The sequence below is a fragment of the Ostrea edulis genome, chromosome 4 (assembly GCF_947568905.1).
Source record: "Ostrea edulis chromosome 4, xbOstEdul1.1, whole genome shotgun sequence".
NCBI classification, from domain to species: domain Eukaryota; kingdom Metazoa; phylum Mollusca; class Bivalvia; order Ostreida; family Ostreidae; genus Ostrea; species Ostrea edulis.
In genome coordinates, this window is record NC_079167.1 from 58,202,215 (window position 1) to 58,227,422 (window position 25,208).

General features: G+C 34.5%; 1 protein-coding gene across 1 annotated transcript; it reads left to right on the forward strand.

Moving 5' to 3' along the window:
* Positions 1–190: 190 nt before the first annotated feature.
* On the forward strand, positions 191–24,631 carry LOC125669577 (endoplasmic reticulum metallopeptidase 1-like). The gene is made up of 14 exons (XM_048904179.2): positions 191–880; positions 2,293–2,420; positions 4,475–4,580; positions 5,597–5,743; positions 5,846–5,938; positions 7,369–7,581; positions 7,962–8,191; positions 10,194–10,374; positions 10,793–10,983; positions 13,657–13,812; positions 15,561–15,760; positions 16,632–16,750; positions 18,081–18,265; positions 18,803–24,631. The coding sequence occupies exons 1-14, from the start codon at positions 310–312 to the stop codon at positions 18,962–18,964; spliced, it is 2,682 nt and encodes an 893-aa protein (XP_048760136.2). The 5' UTR covers positions 191–309; the 3' UTR covers positions 18,965–24,631.
* The last annotated feature ends 577 nt before the right edge of the window (positions 24,632–25,208 follow it).

Below are 25,208 nucleotides of genomic sequence, written 5' to 3' on the forward strand. Positions count from 1 at the left end.
ACCAAATTAATTCTAATTATTCTATATAGCAATTCGAATATTTGTCGAATTCTTTGTATTCATCTTTTTAAAAAATTCCCACAGCAAAATTAATAACGAATTACTTACGTACGAGCTATGCAAAATCAAAGTTACTACTACGTTTATAAACGTAGTAAGTGTACTCAACGTCTTTAAGAACAAAATCTACATTGATGACCGGCTTCACGACCGACAACTGTCGGACTGGAAGATAAACTCGGGGAAAAGCAGGAAATACAAATTTCATTTTACAATATAGAGAACATTGCAATATTTACTATATCCATTATGGAGTCTTCGACAAGGCGTCGTTATACTAAAGGACAAAGCAAAGGGAATGAAACCTTAGGAGATTGCAGTGAAGATGAAGCAGCAGAAGATAAACAAAACACGTCCCTATCATGTTTTAATTCCTATGTAGTATTTTTCGTGTATGTGGGATCAGCAGGACTCATTTATTTGTCAATGTATTTACTGTTTCACAGTTTTCCTACACCAATAAAAGAGGAAACTGGTTTATCAGGAAACCAATTTTGTGAAGAAAGGGCAAGATACCACCTGGAAAACATTACTAAGTTTGGACCACGCGTTGCTGGGAGCTATGCAAATGAAGTGCAAGCTAAGGACTATTTGTTGATGGAAGTTCAAAGGATGGAGCAACAACTTCATGCATCAAAAAGGATGGAAATTGATTTGCAAATTACATCAGGCTCTTTTCAACTTGTTGACTTTATACAAACAACCTTTTTTAGTGTATATAGAAATATGCAAAATGTAGTTGTCAAAATAACAGAACAAAAAGAGTCTGAGGACAGTTTCCTCATCAACTGTCATTATGACAGTGTGTCATCAAGCCCAGGTATCTAAAAGTCTTGTTTGAAACTAAAATTTTTGGTTCAACAGTAGTATACGGACAAATAGTTCCTTTCTCAAATTTTATTTTATGAATTATTGTGCAAATATTTTTTTTTTAAATTGCTGGTTGGTTCAATGAGGGAAAGGTTGACAGGTCAACAGTTGACACTTTTAATGATATCACTCGACTAGGGAAAGGTTAAACTGTCGACCTGTCAACCTTCGATAAATGTTTGAACTGTCAACTCAACTGTAGACAATATTTGAAATGTTGACCTGTCAACTGCCAATAAATGTTTCAACTGTCAACCGTCGATAAATGTTTCAACTGTCAACCATCGATAAATGTTTGGACTGTCAACTGTCGACCTGTCAACCATAATAACATGGGACGAATTACTGCTTAATACTACACTAGAATGAACTATTTGTCCGTATACGGAGTTGAGCTATCTCATTTGTAACTTCTTGATATATGAGAAAGAATTGGTATTGAATTTGTGGTTGAAATTAATCAGTCTTCGAGGCAATTTGCTTTCTCCTCTTTGTGAAGGATTAGTTTTCAGTTCCTATTGTGATAGTGTTAGATACATGGCCTTCCTACTAGCTCTGGCTAGTGAGGTAACCCTTCAGCCCAATCAGTAAGAGCACTGGACTTTTTAATCTTGGCAGAGATTTGGCATTGCTGGATATTTGGACTTATACCTTCACCTTAATATCAGCCGAGATTTATATGACTTTTGTACCAGAGGTCCCAAGTTCAATCCTCAGCAGAGATATATGAACATTGTTACATTTGGGACCTGGACACACTCTTAGCTCACCGACATTGGCACTCCAAGAGAGTCAGGATTCTCTGGAAGCATCACTGTCTCTCTAGAGGGGGACAGTGTGGCAGTGTTAGATACATGGCCTTCTTATTAGCTCTGGCTAGTGGTTTAACTGTAGCGCTAGAGGTCCTGGGTTCAATCTTCAACAGAGGCATATACAATGTACTTGACTCTATTACATTTGGCAACATGAAATCAAAGATGTTAGGGCTATATAAAAGAAGTTGATGTTTTATATGTCTATTATCACTACTAAACAATGCTCCCACCTGAAGCAAAATAAGAAAAAGAGAAAAGGGTCATGAAACTTTGCAATGGTTCACAATCATTCAGATACTGCATTTTGCCATGAACAGCTCGATGATTTTTTAAAATTAAGAGAAAGCAATTTTTGAAAGATCATTTTCCTCTCTACAATGTTTATTTTGCAATTAGTGGAGACACAAAATTTTTTGTCTAATTAGACCATTACAAAATTAATTGATTTTAGTATAGTTTTTTGTCGTGGAAGAAAATGGATAGTTTGTTATTAAAATCTGTTAACTTCAAAATTTGCATATATTGAATAACATTTGCATTTCTATAGGAGCTGGAGACAATGCAGTGAGTTGCTCAGTAATGTTGGAAATCATAAGGATCATTTCGATGTCGTCAATCAAGCTCAAGCACAATGTGATTTTCTTGTTCAATGGAGCAGAGGAAAACATGTTGCAGGTATATGATATGATTTAATGGAATGCATTTATTTTTAAGACCATCACAAGCATATGTGATAAACTTTCAAATTAATGCATTCATTAATTTGAAACCCTAATTTACATATAATTTAGAAAACTGTCAGTCTTGTCAACAAAACCAGATAAAGTAGGTAGGCCTGACAAATGTTGCATACTTACATCCAGATTTCTGACATTTTTACATTATGACCAGAAGTTGATTCATGTTACGAGTTTTCCAAATAAATATGAAACATTAGAAATTTATGATTTGGGATTTCATTTCTTTGTTTGATCAAAACTTGTAAAAAAAATTTCATTGTTTGACCACAAGACCAGTTTCAACCAAACTTGACACAAAACACCTACATGAAGGAGATTCAGTTTTATTGAAATGAAACAAGGGAGATGAGTAAAAAAAAAAAACTCAGAGTTCAAATGTACCAGAAAAGTTAAAAAAAAAAATGAATAAAAACTTCCATATACATGTATTATGAAGAACCAAGTTTGTTCAAACCTTGCTCTCAGGGCCTCAACAATAAAGTTATATATATATATCCAACAATGACTAAGTACACATGTTCCACATTTAATTAATTAATTAAATGTGGATCATGTGTACTTGGTCATTGTTGGATATATTTTTTCTACTTATTACCTATACCATGGACATTTTGTGCAATTTTAATATATACATTGATAAACTAGTGATTTTTAAGAATATTTCAAATAAGTTTCCTATATATATATATATATATATATAGAGGAAACTTATTTGAAATATTCTTAAAAATCACTAGGGTACAGTTTATCAATGTAATATGCAGGTGTCCTTATGTAGAGTAGATTCAAAGTCCTTCACACATGCCACCCCCACCCTCCAGAAAAGGGCAAGACCACAGTGGGGTTTAAAGTTTCACATGGGAAAATGCAATTGCTCTGATGGTCATTTTATTTATGTTATGAAGAATTTTTGGTTTGCTTTTTCATTGATATACTACTGTTTGGTGCAATAAACTTTGCTAGACTGTTGCTACCCAAAGAGGGTTTTTAGCAAATCATGTAGACAGCTATGCATTTGCTTCGGATTAATGTGTTAACATGTTTTAGAGCAAAATCTGTTTTCATTTTATGATTTTATTTCCACATTGTGTAATGAATATCATTTTTATTTTCTCTGCCTTATTCGTTTTACTATTTTGTCCTTTTACAAAAACAAGGAAAATAAAATGATGACATAAACATGTTAGCATTATTCATTACTTTATTACTGTCATAAAATTTACATTTAGTGATAATTTCAAATGAAATATGCATGAAAGAACTATTTCTGTACTCCTGTCTATAGCCCCCCCCCCCCCTCCATTTTATCAGTGAGAATTTTGTCCCTCCCACTGCCACCCCCAACTCCTTCCTTATTATATGTAAATATCCCAACATAGTAGTATGATATTGCATTTGTAGAGAAATATATATACAGTTAAACTTCGATATCTCAAACACTGATATCTCAAATACCATGGATATGTAAACACTGATATCTCAAATACCATGGATATGTAAACACTGATATCTCAAATACCATGGATATGTAAACACTGATATCTCAAATACCATGGATATGTGAACACTGATATCTCAAATACCATGGATATGTGAACACCGATATCTCCAATACCATGGATATGTAAACACCGATATCTCCAATACCATGGATATGTGAACACCGATATCTCAAATACCATGGATATGTGAACACCGATATCTCAAATACCATGGATATGTTGAAGTGATTCAGAAGTCCCAACACTTAGTATTCTCCTAAGTATTTTACCCTTGATATCTTAAATCCTCAAATATCTCGAAGTTTTTTCTCGGTCCCATCAAGTTCAAGATAATGAGGTTCAACTGTATGTGCATTGCCAAAAATTATAATGATTCTTAAAGGTTTTCCTATTTTTACAATCAAGAAGTCATGTAAATTTCCATTTTTACAATAAGAGTTTCATTCAAAGATGACCTTTTCTCATTCCTGTATTTGATACTTAATAGGCTAGTCATGGATTCATTACTCAACATAAATGGGCCAAATCCATAAAAACCGTAATAAATCTGGACTCAGCAGGTGCTGGAGGCTGGGAGGTTGTTTTCCAAACAGGTATTTCATTTTTTGGGGGGAATGGATAGGTTGTTTTTTATGCCCCCCCCCCCCCCCTTCAAAGAAGAGGGTCATATTGGTTTGCACCTGTCAGTCAGTAGACCAAATGTTGTCCGCTCAATGTCTTGAGAATCATTCACTTGATTGTAATCATATTTCATATGTGGATTGGTTATGAGTAGTAGAGGAGCCCCGTTGATTTTCAGGTGAAAAGGTCAAGGGTCAATCCACTCTGGACATAGGAAGATACTGTCCGCTCAATATCTTGAGATGCCTTGGTTTGACAAACATTAAACTTGGTACATTGTGAGAAGTAGATGACCCCTATTAATTTTGAGGTCGCATGCTCAAGGGTCAAACTGGACATAGGAATAGAGTGACTGTTCAATATCTTGAGAACCCTTTGCTTGACAAACATCAAACTTGGTACATTATAAAGTGTAGATGACCCCTATTGATTTATAGGTCAAAGGTCAAGGTCAAATTGGACATAGGAAAATACTGTACACTCAATATCTTGAGAACCCTTTGCTTGACAGACATCAAACTTGGTATACAGGTGCATCAGGAGTTGATGACCCCTATAAAATTTGGTTTCACATGGTCAAGGGTCAAAATGGACATAGTATTAAATATATTGTCTCCTATATTTTAAGAATCATTTGCTTGATTGACACCAAACTTGGTACACTGGTACATCCTAAGAAGTAGATGACCCCTATTGGTTATTAGGTCACATGGTCAATTCACTCTGGACATAGGAAGATATTGTCACCCAATATTTTGAATTGGTTTGGCACTACTATCAATTAAATGATGCTTCTTTATAACCCTTTTCAATTTTACACCACTGAGGCATATATGAGTTACAAACATTTTTTTGTTTTATTCTTTTTTTACTAGGAGATGTATTAAATCATATTTATATTAACCAATGTTCTGTCTGCTGTTTCATTGTTTTTGTTATTGTAAATATCAATATAATAGCACTGCCAATCTTTCTGTTATCACTTCAGGGCCTGAGCATCCATGGCTGGTGGCTGCATATGCAGATTCTGTTCCACATCCATTTGGATCTGTTATTGGTCAGGAATTTTTTGAATTGGGATTGATTCCTTCAGATACAGATTTTAGAATCTTCAGAGACTTTGGGAAAATCCCAGGTATGTTTATTTAGAGTTTAAGTGTTATATAATGAATCACTTGTATTTTCAATTTCAAATATTTGATAAAAGTATATTTTCTGCTTGACTTTCTTTTTCCAGGTTTGGATATTGCTCACATTGCCAATGGTTATATCTATCACACAATGTATGACCAGCCAAAGTATATACCTGCTGGGTGCCTTCAACGAGCAGGTTAGAACAAGAAATAGAAATGCTGTAAAATTTTCAGGAGTTTAACGGCTTCTAATCATTATCTTCCCAGCCCCAGCTCCTGCAACAAAGTCCATCCTTTGGTTTCAGGGCTTTAAGTGATTTCCCTTTTTACTTGAAATGACCAAGCTTCACAAGCCTTGCTATGGGATGAGGAAGACCTCTATCGACTTTGGAGTCAAAAGGTCAACCAAATTAGACTCTGAGATAGGAAAATGGTGTCTAGGTTACAAGTTGTTTCTTCATTCACCTGGGTTCATCCAATACATACCCAGTAGCTGTCAACAAAGCATAACACATCCTCCACCAACCACTGCCCTGATCTCTGTCCCATTTCAATTGTGTTCAAAACGGTTGAGAGGGAGGGTGTATTGGTTCATCAAGGACAGTTCTAGTTGTTATTTTACCTTGATTAAGAAACAGTTTCTTAACTTTTGAATACATACATTTATAAAATCACAAGAGGAGGTAAATTTCTGATTTATAAGTTGAAAGAGTTGGGAAGATCAGGGCTCAACATTAACTTTTTTTCCTATTTGTCCACTCGGACAAAGGACAAAGATATTTACTTGTCCGAACTTCAACTTCACTTGTCCGAAACATTTTCAAAAAAGGATCTAATATTGTCAACTTCAAAACTGTATTTAAATTTACTTAATATATAGTCTATTTTTATACCTGCTTGGTTGATTTTTTTTTTATCTTATTCTCTTGATAAAAACAACAAACGCATAAAACAAAATTTTATCTAGACTTCCTATCTTGAATCAATGACTTCGTAAGATCCATGGATGATTGAAAGTAGTATGCAATAAGTGAACACCAATTGAGTTTGACTCAGCTGGTTTACATAGTGATTGATATTGGTAGGGATCAAAGTTCATTTTCCATGCATTACACATGTACTTCCGACTCTCAACTACCGATAAACTTTTCACAAATTTGTTTGGAGACTTCTTTACATAAGAAAAGCACTTGTCCAATCGGACAAGTGCCCATCAATATTCACTTGTCCAAAATGTTTTTCCACTGGTACCAGACAAGCGGACAAACGTTAATGTTGACCCCTGAAGATATGTTGAAGTGGAAGTTTAAGGTCATTTTGGGCAGTGATTGTAGGAATGTGTTCATAAATGCAGTATTTAACCTTAATCTTGATCATATTCTTTTTAACTATACAAGATAAAAACCCAAGTTTTTATTTGGTCAACTGAAATCAAAGTTAACATTCTTTGACAGACAAAGGTCAAGGTCATTCATGAAGCATAAGGTCAAATAAGCCCTAATTTAATGTGGTCACATACCTATCCCTCCCCCTTCCCCCAGTGTTTCATAACCACATCTTTTTTATCATTATGTTTGTGAATAAGATGTAAAATAAATCTTTTTGTTAATACCCCCTTGTTTTGCAGGAGATAACCTCTTGGCATTGACTCTGAAGCTGGCCACCAATCCTAAATTAGCAGATCCGGGACTGGACAGGCACGGATCAGTGATATTTATTGACTTCTTAGGATTCTTCATGATTCATTATCCAATGAGAATAGGAATGATCCTGAATTATCTAACTGTTGTTTTGTGTTTCCTTCACATCTATAAAAGATCAGGAAGATACACCACTAAAGGTATGTTCGCATGCAGAAAAATGTTTGTAAAAGCTTTGTATAATATGAGTTATTATAAGTTTGAAAACTAGTTTATTTACACAGTTCTGTGCTTTTATGTTAATGTTAGAGAAACTTTAGAAACTTTAAATCGATATTTTCTTTCAGTACACAGTGTATGTATTGAGAAGATTAGAGGTGAAAGTTTTACTGTATGTATATATATATGTATGTATGGAGAGAGAGAGAGAGAGAGAGAGAGAGAGAGAGAGAGAGAGAGAGAGAGATTATCAAATTTCAGTCACACAGAAGATGACCTATAATACATATAATCATGTTATGTTAATGTAAAGTATATGGACCTTATAACTTAATAGTTTGTGCTTTACTTTCTGTTATAGATTTGAGTGGTTGGTCCTATGTTTTGTTGGTGCTGTGCTTTGTGCTGACATCTGTGTTGACCTGGGTGCTGTGCACATTTTTGCTAGCCAGTTTTGGGCTGATGATGAGTGCGTGTGGATGGGCCATGTGCTGGTTCACACATAACATCAATATCTTCTTTATTTTCATCATTCCCTCCCTTGCAGTGGTCCTGCGTACACAGCAATATTTTAGAGTTTACTTTTGGAAGGTACTTCTTTTAGCACTTTGACTTTTCACCGATTCTAATGAATGATCTTATCTAAAACTTATATTTTTATTCTATGCCCCTGCCACGAAGTGGTCGGGGCATATAGTTTTACCCTTGTCCGTCCTCTAGTCCTTACGTGACATCCAGTTTTTTGGACTTTTTTCTAAACGCCATGAGATATTGAATTGATTTTTTTTGGAGGCAGTTGTATAATAATTAGTTACAGATCGAGTTTGAGTTTTGTTACGGTTCATAGATTTTTGATGGAGGTGTGCCCCTTGCATGTAACATGCAATCTGAATACCACATTCAATGCTATACTTCGATGGATTTCCTACATTTGACTTTACTGCAGGCGGAGGCATTCGTGTTGTGCCGACACATCTAGTTTAATTATGTTTAAATCACATGATCAAATCATTTCATTTAAATGCAAGTTTTTAAAGAACCATAACAAAATTGTGAGAATCGGGCATAAACTTGATGCATGATGATGAAGGAAAAATGTTCAAATAACTTTCCACTCCTTAAAAATATTGAGCTGAGGCCATGAATAAGAACATTGCTTTTCAGGAATGGAAAGGTTTTATAATTTTATCTTACTTTAAATGACCATTTCTAGTGTTTCCATGGTTTGCAGCAATGTTAAATTATCTAAAACTAGTAAAAATGACACATCACAGTTCTGTTATTATGATGTTAAAATGCATGTGGCTATGCAGATGTTCAATAATTTGGATTAGGAATATTTAACATACCAGTGAGGGCCCCTCATTTTAGTCACATGACCTGATATTTATACATTTCAAAGTTCCTGCATGGGAAAGATGCCATAACATTGAAATATAAAGTACATGTACATGTAATTGGAGGCATAAAACATAATCAGATTTACTTGAAAAATGCATAAAGATTCCTAGCATTGTTTGTATTTTACCAAAAATGTTGGACATTGTCAAATTTGAGGGTAGTTTACACAAGCTATGATAGATTATAACATCATCAAAATAAATTGTACCTTCCCCAAGCAAGATTCGCAGGGATACATGTTTCCTTTCATGGTTTTACACAAAATATCAGCAAATGATCCTCAATTTTCACTTGCACCAAGTCATTGTTTACACACATTTGACTTTCATATTCCAATTGCCTATTCCCATTAGGTGCAATTTCGAGGTCACAATATGATGTCAAAATTTCTATAGTGCGTACTATATATAAAAAATTGAAGACTTACATAGTATCAAAGAAATTTGATGATTAATCATTTGACAAGCAGATTTACACATAAACAACTTAAAACTTGATAGCAGTTGTAGATAATGACAAAATGTTATGACATTTTCTCAGCAATTCGGCTTTAGACCTATACATAGTGTGAAGTGCACTGAGGTACATTTCTGTTCAGACTGTAATTTTTCTCAAAAATCACATTGAACCTGCATTTTATTTATCAATATCAAAATTCATGCAGATTGGTATACAAGTATTGATACTGTAATATACTATAGCTTCCAGTACTCCAAATGGACTGGTTTGTTTGCATGTAAAAGAACCTAGGCAGCTCAGTTGCAATATGAGTGTATAAGGTCATAAATTTTTCCATTGAAATTGTCTTATATTTGCTAGATTATATCCATGCTTTAGAGTGATTAGAATACCCACTGTGTGGCTTAGCTGGTGTGTTTATATATCATTTCTCTGGTTTGAGTGAAGGAATGAACTTGAAGAATGTAAATGTTAAATATTCACACTGAAAAACTAACCAGGGAAATACAATTATTGTATAGTGCGGGACTGGAATTTCGTGGCCATTTGGGAAATGATTTTTTGTCATATTGAGGAAATTATACTTTAATGAGCTGACATCCATAATTCACTAAATCTATGAAATCATCGCATTATTGGTGTTGTTGTTTTTCAATTTGATGATCATTGGTGTCAAGCTTATTAGAACATATGTTGACATTCATTTCCAAAAGTTTTAATGTTTACCTTGCAGAAAATCCATCCTTGTGTAAAAGAAGAAATTCATTTTGATGCCTCGCTCTTGATATGGTCCATTTTTACCTTCACACTGACCATATGTGGACTAGCCTCAGCCTTCATGCCAATGCTATGGACATTATTTCCTCTAGTCATCAGAACATATGTTGCATACTACATCAATCCAGACTGGAAATGTACTTAATAGTGATTTTTCTCTGATGATTAAAAAAAAATTCATACCCATCGAATATAAGTAATCTCCCCTATGTACAACACAATTTTGAGCAAAAATTATCTAACTGCAGAGTGCATGATCAGTCTATAAACTGTAAGATTTTATCTAATATATATTTAGAATGATGATCTGTCATTGAATAAAATGTGTCGTGTGAATGCCAATTATATTTCTATACACAGTAAAAAATCCATATAGGGCAATATGGAAGATTTGTGTTAAATCACTATGATATATAGAAGTTTTCTGTTGTAGTATGGTCATTGACAAAATAAAACTGTTATCCAGTTTGTTACTGTCTGTCTACGAAAATATATAGGGTTGATCAAGCAGAGTAGTAAGATTGTCATTCATTCAGACATATCTTCCTCTTTCAGCCTCGTTATCATCGTATTTGTTGGTCAGTCTCAGCAGCATAGCGGTGCCAGCAGTTCTTATGATGGAGGTTATCTTTGGAATATTTTCTCTCATCGTACCAATCATGGGGCGCTCTGGAACAGAAATGCCTCCTGATGTGGCCATTGCAGCCATCACTAGTCTACTTGTCTGTCTGTACAGCCAATATTTGGTACTATTAAAATATTTATTTTTAAAGAAAAAAATATCTGATATATTAATAATTTAACTGTTTACTAATGAATAATACTGGTATATAAATCCATATAACATTGAGTTTTTAATTAAAATTAATAAACCTCCTCAGATATTACAATTGAAGGAGGAAATTTTCAATTCAATATTGTATCCCTGCTCATCCATTGGCATGTATTATCCGTCATCCATTGTAGACTGTAAAACATTTTTGTCTTCTCAAATATGAAGTCAATTTTCACCAAATTTCTTGTGTAATATTTTGGGGGAAATTGGGGCAAAAATTGTTGATTTCATGGTCCTTGTCTTTTTATTAGCTCACCTGAGCTGAAAGCTCAAGTGAGCTTTTCTGATCGCCTGTTGTCCATCGTCTGTCCGTCTGTAAACTTTTTACAATTTCGATTTCTTCTCCAGAACCACTAGGCCAATTTCTTGTGTAATATTTTGGGGGAAATTGGGGCAAAAATTGTTGATTTCATGGTCCTTGTCTTTTTATTAGCTCACCTGAGCTGAAAGCTCAAGTGAGCTTTTCTGATCGCCTGTTGTCCATCGTCTGTCCGTCTGTAAACTTTTTACAATTTCGATTTCTTCTCCAGAACCACTAGGCCAATTTCAACCAAACTTGGCCAAAAGCATCCTTGGGTGAAGGTCTTTCAAGGTTGTTCAAATGAAGGACCATGTCCCTTTCAAAGGGGAGGTAATCACAAAAATGCAAAAATAGGGTGGGGTCATTTAAAATCTTCTTCTCAAGAACCACTGGGCCAGAAAAGCTGAAATTTACATGAAAGCTTCCTGACATAGTGCAGATTCAAGTTTGTTCAAATCATGGTCCCCGGGGTTTGGATGAGGCCACAATAGGGGATCAAAGTTTTACATACAAATATATAGGAAAACTCTTTAAAAATCTTCTTCTCAAAAACCACTGAGCCAGAAAAGCTGAGATTTACATGAAAGCTTCCTGATATAGTGCAGATTTAAGTTTGTTCAAAGTATGGCCCCGAGGGTAGGTTGGGGTCACGATAGGGGATGAAAGTTTTACATACAAATATATAGGGAATATCTTTAAAAATCTTCTTCTCAAGAACCATTGGGCCAAAAAAGTTGACATTTGCATGAAAGTTTCCTGACATAGTGCAGATTCAATTTTGTAAAAATCATGGCCTCCAGGGGTAGGTTGGGGCCACAATAGGGACTAAGGTTTTACATGCAAATATAAATGGAAAGTCTTCAGATATGGGCCAAGGTGACTCAGGTGAGAGATGTGGCCCATGGACCTCTTGTTTTTTCTACTTCTGAACATCTAATGTCCCTGAATATCAAGTACAAGCTGGTTATGTAGTTATATGTGTTTAATTATGACAAGCTTGGAAGTCAGTACCAAAATAAAGAAACTCTGTTACTAATAACCCCAGGTCAGGTTTTTTATTGTGTAAGTGATGCATTTGTAATTGAGAGGCTCAAAATTGCTTAGGATTGATTGATTAAATATTGTTTTACGTTCCTCTCAAGAATATTTCACTCACATGGAGACATCACCATTGCCAGTGAAGGGCTGCAAAATTTAGGTCTATGCTCGGTGCGTTTGGCCTTTGAGCAGGGAGGGATCTTGATCGTGCCACACCTGCTGTGACATGGGACCTTGTTTTTTTCGGTCTCACTCGAAGGACCGCCCATTTAGTCGCCTCTTACGACAAGTAAGGGGTACTGAGGACCTATTCTAACCCAGATCTCCACGGGGATAGAATTTGTATTGGACCCAAACTAAGGACATTTGGCTTAGGTCCAAGTAAATGAAAATTGAAATAACTGTTCAAACCACAACTTTTTATTGGAGAGACATCAGAAGCTCATATTTGACACCAAATGTGTGTTCTGACTACTCTAAAGACATTTAGACAAGGTCAAGGAAACCAGGAAAAAATTAATCAAAAGTCTTTGTTTGGAATTAAACATTATACTACATTTTGTTTAACTAAACATTGTAGAGACTTAATACCTGGTGAATTACAATGGTAAATTTATAATTTAATATGTTTCACATATATATCTTGTTAGTAAGTGCATTGAATTCAATATGCAACATATTCAGGACTATTGATTCTCAGAAACTAGAACAGATAATTGATCCTGTTTGCCTGATTCCCAACATGAGAAAGTTAATATTCCCTTCAAATTGGGAGTGTAATTTTTCCAGTCATAGTAACATGAAGATTTTCAGTTGGCTTTGGGTCAGGTATGGTCTTTGTATTAATTAGCAAAATGGTGATTTTTGTTTGTTCTGATTATTTTCTAGACTTTTTGGCATAATTTTATGGTAGCTTTTCATATTTTCAACTTCTTGTCAAGAACCACTTTAATACTACCCACTACAAGTTTCTTCCAAAGATAGACCATACAAAGGGAGATAGGGTATAAATACACTGATTCAGGTGAGCAATGTGGCTCAGGGGCCTTTAGTTAAACTTAGGATGCTTTTCCAGGGAAAGAAGTTTTGGTATGCCCAATATTCTAATACTTTGTATTTTTTAATAGAAATCTCACAAAATGTTTAAGGATATAAGTATGGCACATATACTTAGAATATGAAGCTTCTTTACTTAAGATTTACAGTTTCCTATGTATTTTAAATATTTTTATATGTTATTTGTAGATTGGGGCTACATACATGTGTCACAACGTGAATTCCTTCCTGGTGTTCCTAGCCTCCTGCTTCACTGTCAGCATGTTTGTGGTGATCTTTACTCCTCTGGGATTGCCCTTCAGTGGTAACCCAGATGGTCCTTCACCTAAAAGAGTTCTATCATTTGTAAGTGCACATATTGGTAAATGTACATGTAATTAATCCAAGATATCACAAGTTTTCAAAAAATTTTAACTAAAATTTTCAAGCCCCTCTTAAAAAGGGGAGCATATTGGTTTGCACCTGTCAGCTGGTGTACCAGTGTTGTCCACTCAATATCTTAAAAAAAATTGCTCAACAGACATTAAACTTGTTATACTGGTTTTGTCTGAAGAATAAATGACTCCTTTGGTTTTGAGGTCACAAGGTTTAAGGCCAAGGGCCAATCTACTCTGGATATAGGAAGATATTATACAATCACTATTTTTAGAACCTTCTGCTTGACGTTAAACTTGGAACATTTGTTTCTCCTAAGAAGTAGGTGTCCCCTATTGATTTTGAGGTTACAAGATCAAAGGTCAAAATGGACAAAGTAAGATACTGTCTGCTCAATATCTTGAGAAGCTTTTGCTTGACAGACATCAAACTTGGGTACAACCTATGGAGTAATCTGAGATTCCTCTGACTCTTACCCTCGCTTTTATATTGTGACATGTGCGGGGGAGAGTCAGAGTGGACTCCATATTGAAAAGTGGGAATTCAGCGACATCAGCTGGTGGCGCTGCTTTACTAACCTCTTACAACTTTATTTCGCAGATCTATCTTCCAAGACACGAGGATTCACTTATTGGAAGGTTATTCTACAAATAGATCATGATTAATACGATGCTATCACCGTTTGAATGATGGAATTTTGTGTGTTTATGTGCTGACAAGAAATCGAATGGAGAGGCGGCTACCTAATTCAAACGATGCTTTGTTTGTTGGTGTTAGGCCGTTTAAACGGCGATAGCATCGTATTAATCATGATATATTTGTAGAATAATCTTCCGATAACTGAAACCTCGTGTCTTGGAAGTAGATCTGTGAAATAAAGTTGTAAGAGGTTAGTAAAGCAGCGTCAACAGCTGGTGTTGCTGAATTCCCACTTTTCAATATGGAGTCCGCTCTGACTCTCCCCGCACATGTCACAATATAAAAGCAGGGGTAAGAGTCAGAGACCTTGAAATACACCTTCTATGAAAATGGTGAAAAAAACAAAATTTGACAGAACCTGGAATGGATGGAACCTTTTATTCAATTGAAACAGCCTTTTGATATATTTCCTCTCTCTCTCTCTCTCTCTCTCTCTCTCTCTCTCTCTCTCTCTCATAATTTTTTTTCTGTAAATTAAAGATGGATGCATATGTCACTTATGTTAATATTACAGAAAGATTGATGCATATGTCACTTGTGTTAATATTACAGAATAGAAGAAAATAAAGAATTATAAAAAAAAAAAAAAAAAAAAAAAAAAATCGGAGGAATCTCAGATTACCTATGGAGTAGATGACCCCTACTGATTCTGAGGTCACAAGATAAAGGGTCAACCTTCTCAGGACATATTAAAGTCAATATTGTTCGTTCAATATCTTATGGACTGTTCCCATGGCAGACCTCAAACTCGGTACACTTTTACCCCTGAGAGAGTAGGTGACCTTCAATGGTTTTCCAGTCACAAGGTCAAAGGTCATTATTCAAATGACTGGTTATTTGGAATGTCTACTCAGTATTTGAAAACTCAGGTTGTAAAACTTATCATTGTGATTGCCCCTGACTAGTAGATGACCCATATTTTTCATTATCATTACAGGCATTACAAATTTAAAGTTGGTCCTTTCCAATAATGTCATAGGGGGGTATATAGAATTTCTAAAACAATTTTTGTTTTTCAGCATATGCAGAGGAAATTCTATAATAAGACTGGTCACATAACAAAAGAAGACAGTGGACTATGGAATCTTCATTATGATTACTTAGGAAGTGATTTATATTTGGATAATGAGTTCATAAAAAATTCTCAGCTTAAAATATGTGATGGACCTAACTGTGGGTTGCCATACCTGATCCCAATCAGCCATATGTTGGATCCTAGGTCAGTAAAGACATGTGGAGTTCTTCAGAATATTATAGTACTGAGAGAGAGAGAGGGGGAGGGCAGTAAAACGTGTAAAGTGAGGACAAATTTCAACCGATGGACAGACGTTGTGAGGACAAGAATTGCACTATGAGGACAAATAAATGTCCTCACAATTACGTCCTCATAAATGTGACCTACAGCATGTGAAAGATGTAGATACAAAATATTAGCTTAGTGAGGACAAGTGGTGTGAGGACATGTCCTTACTAAAATTCTCTCACAAAAACCTTTTTTTCATAATTCAAAAGAGAGTATTAGATAAACTTTTATAGATATCCGTATAGCTATACCTAACATAGTACTTTTTTGCCTTTAGAATAATATATGTGTGTATTCTCTTCTACACATTGTGAGGACGTCCTCATTTAGTAGGTTTGGTCGATAGAGAGAGAGAGAGAGAGAGAACAGCTAAGTATTTGCAACAGTGTTTAAAAACAATGCATACATGATATGATATACATATTGTGGACAGGGATGAGTGCAACAGTATATATGGCTGTAAGTGAAGTGCCATAAATTTAGACCTATGCATGGTGCTGAGGTCAATAGCAGTGAGTGGGGGTTCTTTTTCGTGCCGATGTCTGCTATCATGTGGGACCTTAGATTCTGAGGTTGCATCTTAATTCTGTGTACTGTAATAGCGTGTTTAGCATAGGAGTGGTCACTACCTATGATAAGATGGCACATATGAACCAGACTTGGTTGTTTCTATTATCTCAATGTTTCTTGCTCTTTCACACGTTGCACTGTAGTTTTGTAAAATACATCATGAATCTGGAATTGAACATGTATGTACATATAAACTTTGCTTTTTTATCCATTAAAGGCAGTCCCTTTACTATATGAACTTGGAAGACCCAGGAGTAACCCCATTGGTGAGGTTAAAGCTTATAGGGAGAAAAGCTGTCTTACCAGACGTTGAAAGACTAACATTCCAAGCGTCAGGTAAAACCTCTAAAGAAGATTGAAGATAGGTGATTAATGGAGAAGAAAAAATCTAGTCAATTAGAAAAGAAGTTTTTCATGGAGATTTTTAGGTCACCTGAGCCACTCAGGTGACCTTATTGCCGTTGGTCTTCATCCGTCGTCGTGTGTCGTCTGTTAACAATTTTACATTTTTAACTTCTTGAAAACTACAAGGCCAATTGTTACCATATTTAGTGTGAAGCATCTCTAGGATAAGAAGAATATAAATTGTGAATTTTATTACCTTACCATCCCCAGGGCCTCATGGGCGGGGCCAAATATGCTTTAAAAGGCCATATTTTCAAAAATCTTCTCTTCTCCCACAGATGTGGGAGAAAAGCTAAATACATGGTTATGATTTTCATGAAGCCCTCTATTGAAATTGTGAAATTAATGGCCCCCTGGGTTAGGATTCAGGTCCTAGGGCAGGGCCAATATGGACATATAGTGAACATGTATAAAATCTTCTAAACTCCCATTTATATTTGAGAAAATTAAATGATTGATTATGTTGTCCATGAAGCTCTCTAACTAAATTGTGAAATTTGTAGCTCCTTGGTCAGGGGTTAAGGCTCTAGGGTGGGGCCAATATAGCCATATATTGAAAAGGTATTAAATCTTAGAAAATCTTCTCTACTCCCATATATATTTGAGAAAAACTAAATGCATGATTATGATGTCCATGAAGCTCTCTACCAGAATTGTGAAACTCATGGTTTCTGGATCAGGGGTTGAGGCCTTTGGGCATGGCCATATAGTGAAAAATGTGTCAAATCTTAAAAATGCATGACTTTATGTCCATGAAGCTCTCTACCTAAATTGAGAAATTTATGGTTCCTAGGCCAGGGGTTGATGCCCTTGAGCAGGGCTTATATGGCCCCATTTAATATTATGAAAATCACAGTTATGCGAGATAAACTAAATGCATGGTTCTGATGTCCGTGATGCCCTCTTATCGAATTGTTAAATTCACGGCCCATGGGTCAGGTTTCGGGGGGTGTTTGTCAAAATGATTTATATGCTTCAAACTTCCATTTTGCCTTCTTCTGTATTTGAATTGGAATTGTATGCATATTTTGAAAGATTGTAAATATGTGCACTTAAGACCCCATATTGAGGCTAAAATTCAAATATGGGCTATGATACTCAGATGACCGTTAAGGCCCATGGACCTCTTGTGAATGAAAATTATATACAGGGATGTATGATTGACAAACCATTCTCTAATATTCTCTTTTGTTTTTAAAAAATAGCAATAACTGGTCTTTGTGGTTTTCACGGGTTGATTTTATTAATGTTCTGTTGGCAGGGCCTGATCATATGACGATGTATGTTGCTCCTCAGTCAGGTGTTCAATTGGTTGCCTGGTCCATTAATCGAGGACATCCTGCACCAGTGTCAAAAACAAAAGCCTCAAATGAAACTCTTTACTTTGTGTATTACTCTCATGGATTGCTGCCTGATACACCATGGGAATTCTACCTCGACTTTAAGGTAATACTATTATTACAGGTACCCCATCTTCACCAGCTAAAGGGATTTCTTAGATTTGGGGAGTGAAGCGGATAAAAAATCATGGCCTTGTGAAGATAAGGATATCTCCACAACTGCTACTTTTAATTTTAATTTTTTTTTTTTTTTGCATACACAATGTGGACAAAAGTTGATTTCATGCTCTAACCGTGTGTGTGGTGTGTGTATATATAAATATACATGTACTGACCAGTAGTATATTTGATAAGCACAAAAGCGCTCGTGCATGAGCTCAAAAACCTGCGAAATGTATTTACAGAAAGTAACGAAAAATGACGAAATGTAAAATGTAAAGAAATAAATAGACATTCGCAAATATGTGGAAATTCATTTTACCATTTGTATCTTTTTCCTCTCTCTGTACCTTGTGACAGGAAGGCAATTCAATGATTGCTCTATTCTAAATGCAAAAATGAAATAACATATTTGCCAAGGAATTTGAAATAGTGTGATGTGAAGGCTTATCTTTTTAAACAAATGGGGAATTTTGATTGACAGCTCACAGAGAGGACAGATGTAGTTACGGAAATTGCCATGTGTGGCCATTATCTCCATGGAGACCAGCACATTACTCCACTCCTACAGCGATTCATCAACAGCCTTCCTGATTGGACAGTTCCAAATGCCTGGGTCGTGACCTACAATTTGTATCAGTATTGATTAGTGAGAGGAACTTGCAGTTGGGCCAGAGAACACAAGTTTTTTTTATCAAATTTTTTAATAATGTTTTAAACCTGTATCTGACTCTCTCTTTACTAAGCCTATTGATTTTTTATTTTTACAAATTTGTGTTTAAACTCCCATCCCCCATAGATGCAGTTTTGTAGCTCACCTGTCATAAAAATTGGAATTTTTGCTGAACTCCATACTAACTTTTCTTCTGAAATAGCTCCGCATTACAATTTTATGTCATGGGTTATAATCAAAATTAGATAAGGTAATCAACTTTAGCTTATCGTGGATCAATAAGTTTTGTTGTTAATAAGAATTTTATCATTTACATTGTGTAAAACATAATGCATATGCTTAGAAGTGCATATGTTCCATACAAAATATATGTACATGTATGTAGAAGCACATGCTAAGGATGAAGTGATAATCTCTTCTGTGAAAATTATAGGCAAAATCAATTGAAATCCAAGTAGATTAAGATTTCATTTGACTGCAATATTTATATTTATTTTATCTGATTAGTAACACATTAATCACGAGTATCAATAAGTGCTTAAACATTTGGTATCCGATGAGATATTGTCATAAGGAAAACAAACCCAAAATACACATTATTGATAACATGACATCAATGCATTAAACTGAAAGGACGTAGTTCAATAATAGTGGAATTTGGCCCAAATTTTGAAGACAATTTAAAATTACTGTAATAACAGAAGTTTTTAGGTACCAGGTAATTTATATCTATTTATATAGACGTGAACAATTCATAATCTCAGCAACAAATCCTTGATTTATTTTTATTATCCTAGTCCATTTGCTCAACAATGCCAATTCTGCCATGCATGATGATTTCAGTTTCTTCTTGAAACCCCCGCCCATGGCACATTCACACATGTGTAGAGAAGGAGCGACATTTTATGTCATTCCATTTTACATGTATTTATCTGCAATAATTCATCCTAGTGTTACCTTATGTTCTATATATGAACAGAATGATCTACTTAGTAAAAATATTTACAACCGTGGACATGCAGTGCAAAGAAGAAGATAAATCTTAATCTCCCCCCCCCCCCCCCCCCCAATACATTTATGCTGATATTAGGACTTCAGATAGAAAATAACAAATTAATTCACAATACAACACACTGAAGTAACATGAATGTTTTTTAATAGTCAGACAAACTGCAATAGCCCACCATATGGCAGTTTCCTTGGAAAGATTTTTATAAATTTTATACATAAAACTTGAAATAGGCAGAGAAAGACTCCTTTGGATTTTCAGATTTATCGACTTTGTTGTTATGGAGTTAAGGGACTTTGAAATTTTTTTTATATTAAGATAATAGCACTTTTTATGGCACACAATAACTTGAGATTTTCATAGAATTAATGATAATACTCAGATTATAAAGAGGAAGACCCCATTTGATTTTTTTATTTATATTAATCAGATGACAGTCATATTTAGATTCTGGCTTGTTTCTAGTTTTAGACTATGCAAATACAATTCAGGGTATGTAGGTATGTATTTTTTAATTACCAATGAAAAATGCTCAAGAGATATATGTTTATTTTTTTTATTATGGATTAAAATGGTGATGTTTTGTTTCCAAATGTGTGTTATAATTGTTCCTGAGGCAAAAATGTTTTAGTTTTTAAATCACCATAGCCGTGGCATTAAGTGAGCTTTTCTGATCAAAATCTGTTTGTTTATTGTTGTAGGTAGTGACTTTTCACATTTTTTTTTTTACTTCTTATCAAGAATCGTTGGGCCAATTTCAATCAAATTCCCACACAATACTTTTGTAAAGGAGATTCAAGTGTATTTAAATGAAGTGCCAGACACATTTTTTCCCAAGAAATGTAGTGAAAATAGGTTGGGGTGTCTAGATAGTCTTATCAAAAACCAATGCATGGTACCAGAGTAGCCAAAACTTGCAAGAAAACTTTTCTTGATGTCCACAAGGATACAACATTTTGGGTTAATGTGCAAGCATCCTTATATAGGGTAGATTCAAGTTTTGTCACACCATGATCCTAATCCAAAATATGAGTTTAAAGCTTCACTAGTGGATAAATAGGAAAAGATTAAATTTTACTAAATATCTCCTTAATAACCACAAGAGTGCAATTTGTGAAGTTGATATGCAAACATCCTCAGGTAGTGTAAATTCAAGTTTGGTCACACCATGCCCCCTGGAAAAAGCCACTTCTCAGGTGAACAATGTTGTCCATGAGTCTCTTGTTCTACTGTTGTTTGATATTAGACTTAGGCTTTGATATTTGTTATTTGTTTTCAAATTTGCTATTGTAATATTGAATATGTATATCTTACCATGCAAGCACTTTCTTTACATCAATATATATCATGAAATCATTAATGTGTATCAGTGTAATGCACATCTTTATGCTGTTGTTCATGAACTTCTGTGATCATTTGTTGATGTTTCATGCATTATCAGATTTAAATATTTTTTGAAAATCATACACATGAACCATAAATACTTCACTAGAAAATGTTTATGCTGAGATAGAATAATCATTTTTTTAAACATGCCTTTTATTTTGAGCTCAAGTGGGCTTTTCTGATTGAAGTTTGACAATTGTCTGCCATCTGTCTGTCAGTCTGTTCATCTGTCATCCATAAACTGTACACATTTTCTACTTCTCAAGACCCACTAATCCAGTTTTAACCAAATTTGAAACAAGACTTTTATAGATGAGTGGAATTGAATTATTTTTTAAAAAGCATGGGACACATCTCTTTTATGCAGACAGATTAAGAGATATGGTGAAAATGTGGTTGGATGTATTGACAATTTTTTAAAATTATTTGATTTTCAACCAGATTTGTAATCAGAAATAGATATGCTCTGTTAATGAATTTCTTTGCCATATCACTATTAGGCTGTGGTTCTTCAGAAATATGAGCAATTAAAATAATTAAAACAAGATTTTGATTTTAATTCTCAACAACCTAACTACATGTAGTAATGTCAAAATTGGATTCTCATAAAAAATTCTGCTTATACAGCAAGTTGTTTAGAACTTGTTTTTTAATCTTTGTAAAAGAACGTGTGTGCTGTTTTGTAATTTTTACATATTATCAACTCAATATGCAAGCATTCTCATTGTAGTATGGGTTTAAGTTTGTTTAAACCATAAAGCACTGAAACCACAATACATGAACTTTCTTAACATCATCTTGATTAGCATCATCTCAATAACCACAACAGTACAATGTGTCACATTAGTAAGCATGCATCCTCATGTAGTGTAAATTCAAATTCATTCACAACTTGATCCTGATTGCTATGTTGAATCTACAATGGCTCAGAAGAGCAAAGTGGCCCATGGGCCTCTTTTGTGACGATTTTTTTATTGGCTTTTAAATATTAGTGGAGTACATGTTGTAGTTCAATAGGATACACTGTAAAGATAACCAGAAATCCCAGGAATGCTGTCTCAGATAGCATCTTGTTGTTTACAAGCTTCATTTGGAGGTTTATTTAGCCTTCATGACATTGACTTCATCAAGATATTTTTACATTTTTTTTATCTTCATGTATTCTTGTTATATTATGATGTAACTCTAAGGCATAATTTCATACTTGATACAAATAATGTAGAAAGATTAATCATAGGCACTTGATTATCGAATTCATGTACCCCCTGTATTATAAAAACAATGCTGTACCTGGCCATTTTGAATCCATATTCCAGCTGTACAGAAGACAAAAACATGGCACATCACAATCTAATTCTGATCAGTCATGTAGTGCCATTCCATTATGATATAATCTAGATAATTTTTATTCCAATACTCATTTGGTACTTGCATGCCATATTTCAAATTGCAAATAATGGATGGCCTTCATCTACTAGTCTTGAGTTTCAGGTAGACAGTATACGTACATTTAATGGCACATTTTACACTATTAGTTTTTCTGTTTACTTGATTCTGGAAGATTTCCATTCCGTGCCAATTTCTCTAGTCAAAATCCTTTAGTAGAAAATTGTGAAGATTTTGTAATGTACATTTATAACCTTATTTATTACATGTATGTTTTCATTCTTACCTCACATGAGCTAAGGCTCTTTTCTGATCAAGTTTTGCTGACTCTGTATGTCTGCCTGATGTAAACTTTTCATATCTTTATCCTCTTCTTGAAAACCACTGGACTAAACTGGCCACAAAGTATCCTTCGATAAAGGAGATTGAAGTTTGTTGAAATGAAGGTTCACTCCTACTAAGGTGAGATGTCTAAGAGATACCAAATGTAAGATGGACAAGGTCAAAATCTGATTCGGCCATAGTTAAGGTTTATAATTTTACATAAGAATGTGTAGGAAATGAGAAGTGTACAATATGTCAAATTAACACAAAAAATATTCATATAATGTAGATTCAAACTTGTTCTTATACATCATGATAACATTAGGAATACATGTTCAGAAAAGAAATTACCCCCCCCCCCCCTCCATTGCAGGGGAGACATGTTGACTTTGGTCTGTCAGTCTGTCACAAAGTTAGTAAACACAGTTTCTACTACAATACCAAGTGTAGTTTTGCAACACACCTGGCTTTTTTCATATTTATATAAAATCAGTTAAGGGGAAACATGTGAAAGCAGTTTCTTCTATAGTTTAACGTGAACTGTGGTATTTTCTGCACTCTTTTATGGATTTGGTTATTTTCAAATATGGGAATATTTGTGAAAGCAAATTTCTTCATCATTTTAGATTAAATTGGCATAAAATGTTGTAGGTGGGGCTTGGCTTACTAATTATACAGATGATATACAGGGAGAGACATAGTTTCTTTGAGAATCTTCTCTCGAGAACCACAAGGGTATAATAATTGTCAATATGCAAACATTCTTGTGTATTGTAGACTCAAGTTTGTTCAGACTCTGATCTCGGAGCTAGATGAGGGTTTTACGTAGAAATATGCAAGTGTTCAGATGAGCAATGTGTTGCGTCAGCTTCTTACTTTTCTTTATGGTCCAATTTGTTTCATTTATAAATCTATATAATCTTTCTAAATTGATTAAAGTGTACATTAAAACACACTTATAGTAAAGTGCTGGAGACAAACAATTTTGATTTGTATCGTTACGGTACATCTATTTAGTTCATAATATGATTTGAATATAACAGGGTATGAAACTCACTTCACTGTAAGGGTGAATTCATGATAAGCATGTTTGATTTAACTGTTTTACTGCATACTCTGTAAAGGGAAATTTTTGTTGTTATTTTTTCCCTGTACACATTGGATTGGAAATTGATTATTTTACATGATTTAACTTTGCTGCATTCCATAGGATTTCTGGCTTGTGACTACTAGCATCTCATGCACATCAAATTACTTTATTACTATAAACATTGTCATTTTATTTCCGTCTTAATTTGTATTTACAAATTAGAGTACAAAAATTTCATTCCATATTTATAGAATTTAGCCAATAGATGTCATTTTTTGTTAAAAATCTGAAATTTTCTTGATGCCACTGATGAAATGATTAAAATAATGTTGTTTTGTACATGCATATATTTATAGGTGTGATTTTTTCGAAAGAGTTTTTGTTTTGAAAGACCGTTTGATGTAATTTATGGATTTTAAAAAAAAAATAAAAGAAATTAAAATTAGTCTTGTCTAAAGTTGTGAATGCAAGAATATGTATAATTTATAAATGGTCTAGAAATAATGGATACATTATGGAGGAATAACACATGCCATCATCTGTTTTTATGCCCCTCCCCTTTTGAAAAAGAGGGGGTACATGTATATTGTTTTGCACCTGTCGATCAATCTGTCCACTTGGTATCTAAAAAATCATTTGGTTCAGTTACCAATCTTGGTACAGTGGTTGCCCCTAAAGATTAGATGATCCCTATTGATTTTTAGGTCACAAGCTCAAAGATCAATCTATTGGTCTGTAGACCAAGTCTTATTTGCTTAATTTGTAAAGAACCCTTTGCTTGACCAAATTTGGTACAGTGGTTGCCCCCAGAGAGTAGATGACCCTTGTTGATTTTAGGTCAAAGGTCATAGTAAGACTTTGTCCACTTAATATCTTGAGAATGCTTTACCTGACAGACATCTACCAAAGGAATAAATGACCTGTATCAATTTTGAGATCACAGGTTCACGAATCAAACTGGACATTATAACATTGTCCATTCAGTATCTTGAGAACTATGGAGCGCCAAATTAACATAAACT